This window comes from Triticum dicoccoides, chromosome 3A (assembly GCF_002162155.2).
Source record: "Triticum dicoccoides isolate Atlit2015 ecotype Zavitan chromosome 3A, WEW_v2.0, whole genome shotgun sequence".
Classification (NCBI taxonomy): Eukaryota; Viridiplantae; Streptophyta; class Magnoliopsida; order Poales; family Poaceae; genus Triticum; species Triticum dicoccoides.
In genome coordinates, this window is record NC_041384.1 from 740,324,285 (window position 1) to 740,329,686 (window position 5,402).

General features: G+C 45.4%; 1 protein-coding gene across 1 annotated transcript; it reads left to right on the top strand.

Moving 5' to 3' along the window:
* Positions 1–3,361: 3,361 nt before the first annotated feature.
* LOC119273195 (putative E3 ubiquitin-protein ligase SINA-like 6) lies at positions 3,362–4,516 on the top strand. The gene is made up of 2 exons (XM_037554450.1): positions 3,362–3,565; positions 3,692–4,516. The coding sequence occupies exons 1-2, from the start codon at positions 3,362–3,364 to the stop codon at positions 4,514–4,516; spliced, it is 1,029 nt and encodes a 342-aa protein (XP_037410347.1).
* Positions 4,517–5,402: the final 886 nt, after the last annotated feature.

Genomic DNA, 5,402 nt, shown 5'->3' on the forward strand with positions numbered 1-5,402 from the left:
ATGTGCTCCTTATATAGCCAGGAGCTAGGGCGACGGGTGGAGCGACCTGCAGCCCACAAGCGCCGCCGATTTCTTGTTACGCTGATCGCGTCGTTGACGAGAAGCTAAGAACGGTGCTTATCCTTTCAAACCGTGAGCTCGTGCATGTTTATCTAATTATAAACAACCAGCCGTACCTGATTACACTAGTATTTTACTGACTGCAGATGGTCCCAAGCGAGACGCATGGGTGTGGCTCCAGGGGATTGGCAACCTAGTTGCCCAAACACTTAAACATCCTGTCAGGTTTAGGGCGTTGGCCGGAATTTTTAAATGACTTATATATGATGTATCTTGCACGGGATGCATGCATTCGATCAGTTCCACGTTAAATATATAGCAGCTCACTTTGTGCACCGAAGCCTTGCAAAATACACGTAGCGTGGAGAAGAATTTCCTTATATACGTGCACATGCAAAATACTATCACATTTGTTCTTTCTGTGATTCTAAGAAAATAGTTAGGAAAAAACATTATGGAAATACTTCCCATGCTCATAGATACTTCGGCGCGACAAAATCTCGTCAAACACGCCCAGGCCGACGAACAGGAGTCCGCTTCTCCATGGCAGCGGCGCTCTGGCCTGTGGGGTGCCCACAAAATGTTTGTTGAAATGCCTATAAAAAAAGAGGAAGAAGTAGAAAAAAACAAATACTTGAGTCATTGACAGGTGGGACCTATTGTCCAAGTCAGCATATTGTCCACATACGCACGCCATGTCAGCCGACATGCGGGCCCAACTTGTCAGTTTCGCTGTTTTCGTGACCAAATTCCGTCGTCAGTGCTCCGCGTTACAGATTAGTTCCATTGTTGGTGGTTTTTTGTGCCCTGTCTCAAATATGGTACTGATCTGTTACCCTAGCCCATAATGTGATGGTTTTGGGTAAATAACTTGCACAATGGTGATTGCTTCTGGCCATTTTTTGGGTGGCTTCCTGTCATCTTCCAGGCACCATCAATCACTATCATCTCCATCCTAAGAACTTACCTTTGTCTAGGTATGGATCAAACCAATCTCGTCCATCCCACACAAACCCATTCTTCTTCTAGAGCAGGGCAGAACAAGACGGCATGAAGGACAAAACCAGTAACCAGGCATGAAGCGACGACATCCATATGCGGCAGCCGCGTACAAATGACATCCAAGGAGGCGGCCATGTATAGTCATGAGCCATTAGGCGCAAGGATTGAGAAGGCATCGTCCGGAGGGAGACACGACGCTGAGGTGAGGCAGCGTGGTGACGTTTAGTTTGTTTGGAAAAAACCCAGTGGAGAAAACCAACTATGGAAGGTGCGTCGTATTTTTAGCGTCAAGGGAGGAGTGTTGGACACCAACGAACGAATGACTAAAATACTGCTCCTTTAGCAGTAGAGATCAGGAAAGGTAAGAATCGATGCGTTAGGAAAGTTAGGATTTTGAATTGGTTTCCATGAAAATGAGGTTTTATTGTTTGGTAACGTGATATCAGTACCTGCCCGTTTGTGACATGCCTGGTTAGGAAAGTTTGCAAATGTTATGAAAGTTTTTATTGGGAAGGTAAAATATCGACATGAGGATATGATGATGGAAGGTGGGACAAAATTAAACCAGATGAAAATAAACCAGACGAAAATAAACCAGATGAAAAAAAACATGGATGCTATTCTACCAAGTGAGACATTAGGAGTAGAGATTGTTTGTATACTATAAAAGGTGCAATTTTTTGAGCGAATTTGTGTGCAAATTTTTAAACTTGTTCCTTTGTCTTTCTTCTTTAAAAGGTGATACCATTGCTTCTAATTAATTGTTCCTTATTTGATTTTTATAATTATGGGTAGCAATGTGAGTTGCTCATTCCTTCCTAGGAATTGTTTTTGTAAGAATTTCACTATCATATTTTTATACTTGCATATTATTGAAAAGCGCATTTCTTGTGACTGTTGTGTGCAAATATTTTCGTTGTTTGTTTTATTTTTTATTTTCTTTCTTCTTAATAAAGGGTAACACCAATTCCACTAATTTATTCTTTCTTGGAAAACCTCATCATGTTGATTTTTTTTCTTTCTTTCAAAGGGTAATGTCAATTTCACTAATTCATTCTTCCTTACAAAAGCACATTATTTAATTTTTATGAAATTTTATTTCAATTTCCTTTTTCTGGAAGAGTAACAACAAAGCCAGTACTCCTTCCGTCCGGGTTTATTAGGCCCGTGACAGGAGGGAGCCCGTCCGTATTTATAGGGCCCTTCCATCGATTGCGCTGCCCAAAGAAAAAAGCTTCATTTCTTTCTCGATCTCCTCCGTTTCGGTTCATCTTTCAAAGCTCAATTAATTCCAGCCAGCAGTACTCAGGCCACCACATGTGCGTCTAATCCTCTTTTGATTGGACATGCATGAACCATGCAAGCCCGAGCGCGCTGGATTCCGAGGCATCAGCCAATTAAATCGAGCGTGGGCTGCATGCTGTAAATCGTTTGGGAATTAATACCTGTGTCTTAAACCTGTGTTTTGGTTGAGGGGCTAATAAACCTGGACGGAGGAAGTAATTCATTGTTTCTTGAAATTTTTTGATATTTTTATTTTTTATTTATGTCCTTTCTTCTTTAATGATAATATTAACGAACAAATTCAATTACTCTAAGACTAGCCACATGTCAATGTTATTAGTCTATGTTACTATCTCTATAGTGGGGAGTAACATATATGTGGTAACATGCAACACTTCATTTATTAAGCCATAGACTCATTTTGCATTGATATGTGTGATGTTACTCATACTACTAGTAACTAGCTATGTTACTATTTTGCTCTCTTTCTTCATTTATTGCTCGCCACATCATCCATTCTATCTAAATATGTGCGATGTTACTACCTATGTTACTCCCATTGTGGGTAGTATAAGGAAACTTCCCTTTTTCTGAAAACTCAACTATACTATTGTATTCTTATTCTTGCATATTATAAAAATGTGCAATTTCTGTGTAAAATCTGGAAACACATGCATGCACCTTTCCCCAAGAAGATATGGATGCCGATACACGTTCTCATGGTAGAAAAATAAGTCTCATGCATTGGTGCATGCATGCATTCCCGATCTGACTTTCTCTCATCTCGCCCTCTCTCCAGCTCTCCATCCATCAATTAATTCGTAGACACACCTCACGGGCCAGTAGGAAAGCACACCGGGAATCGAAACGCGCCGTCGGAGTTTGCATGCCACCGGAGTAATGTGGAGCGAACGTACGGCTGTTGGGTTCTTCACTCGGCCTGGCCTCCATATAATCTCAAGCATCTTTTATGCGTGCGATCTTTGACCCTGAAGCAAGTTAAGTCAGAGGAGAAATGGGTCATGGCAGCAGCGGCGACGGTGGCGGCGGAGGAGACGGAGCTCTGGCCGTGGTGCCCGAGGAAGCCAAGCCGCAGCCGCAGATGCAGCGACAGACCGCCCTCGACGTGCCGCCCTTCCTCATCTTTGAAAAGTGCAGGGCGCCGGAGCTCTTGGAGTGCCATGCCTGCCACCTCCCCCTCAAACCGCCTATCTTCTCGGCACTGTATATTACTTCTTGAATCTTCGAGTAGGTTGTTTGCAGATTGATTAGAGTCATCCTGATTATTACTCCTTGCCATGGAAACGACTGCTGGTCTTGATCCTTATATTATAATAATTCGCAGTGCGACGACGGGCATCTGATGTGCTCGTCCTGCCGCGGCGCGCACGGCGAGGACTGCGGCCGCGTCGCCGCCCACTGCCGCCTGGCAGACTCCTACGCCGGCGCCGTCAAGCTGCCGTGCGACTACGTCAAGTTCGGCTGCGAGGCGGGACTCATCGTCTACCACGACGCCGCGGACCACCGCCGCGCTTGCCAGTACGCGCCCTGCTACTGCCCAGAGCGCGCCGGGCCAGGAGGTGGCGAAGGCGGTTGCAACTTCTCCGGCTCTCGGCAGATGCTCCTCGACCACATCTCCACGGAACACTCCAGCCCCATCATCGTCGTCCGCTATGGCCAGCCGGGGAAGCTCAGCCTGCCCCTGACCCGGCGCTGGCACGTCCTCGTCGGCGAGGAGGATATGGCCGACCGGCAGCGGAACGTGTTCCTGCTGGTCCTCGCCGAGCGCGACAAGGGCGCCGCGGTGTCGATGGTGTGCGTCAGGGCGGACGAAGGCGCACCGGCGGTGCCGCAGTTCTCGTACAAGCTCACCGTGGAGCACGCCGGCAGTGGTGCGAGGGTGACGTTCGAGTTGCCCGTGATGACATGCAGCTCCCTGCCCGGTGGCACGCCATGGCCGGACGAGGTCACGTCTCTGTACGTGCCGAAAGCGTATTTATCTGGCGACGCTGTCCCCCTCGGCATCCACATTGACAAACTCGTTCCTCCTCCTCTTCCTCCTCCTTCTGACACTACTCCTCCTGCGCCGGCAACCGCCGCCGTCTTCAAGTTCACAGCGACAGATCAAGGCAACAAGAAACGAAAATCTAGCAATCCGAGGAAACTCTAGTCAAACAAGACCAGCTAGCTAGTACTCCCTCCGTCCGGAAATAGTTGTCATCAAAAAGAATAAAAGGGATGTATCTAGATGTATTTTAGTTGTAGATACATCTCTTTTCATCTATTTTGGTGACAACTATTTTCGGACGGAGGGAGTATGTCATAGCAACTAGCTATATTGCCATGTGCAATGCATCGTTTATATATCTCATGAGTTTAGTTTTTGTTAAGGGGCCTGCTAAAAATCAGTCAACTGAAATTTAACCAAGTCTCAGTCAACCATGCAACATTTTATGACATCGTTTGCAATATTTTTTCCTACCGGTTGCAACATCCGTCTTGCTGGTTATAAAATATTGTCCCTCATCGGTTGTAGCACGTCATCTCGCCGGTTACAACATCCTTTATTGACGTCTGTAGCATTTTAGTTAGAACGGTGGTCGCATTTATTGTTGTTGCTTGCAATACCGGTGCAACATTTTTTGTCACTGTTCGTAGCATCTAGCCATGCTGCTTGTAGCAAAAAAAAATGCTAACGTCACTCGGCTGTTCTAGACACACCCTTTTGTTAATCAGAAATACGCTTTTTGTGCTCCCTTTTCTATTGCTTCGTGCACACCCTGGTGTTACGGATTCTGTTATGCATTTGAATGCACAAGATGTATGAATTAAAACAACTTTTTGTTGGGTCACTAATTATTGGCACTTGAGGAAGATATCCTTTAAAAAGTACCGTCCTGGAAAATGCTACTCTGGTCGGAGCCGTTCCATCTCTATCTTTTTTCATGAAAAATACAAAAAGCTTGTGTATCATTCATTGATAAGTAGGAGAAAAATAACCACACAAGGTGTGGAAAAAGTAAAGAGGGATACAACATAGCACAAAACTCTCCTAG

Coding starts and splice junctions, on each gene's coding strand:
- LOC119273195 (XM_037554450.1), top strand. CDS start 3,362: ATGGGTCATGGCAGCAGCGGCGACGGTGGCGGCGGAGGAGACGGAGCT. Junction 3,566..3,691: donor TCAAACCGCCTATCTTCTCG/GCACTGTATATT, acceptor AATAATTCGCAG/TGCGACGACGGGCATCTGAT.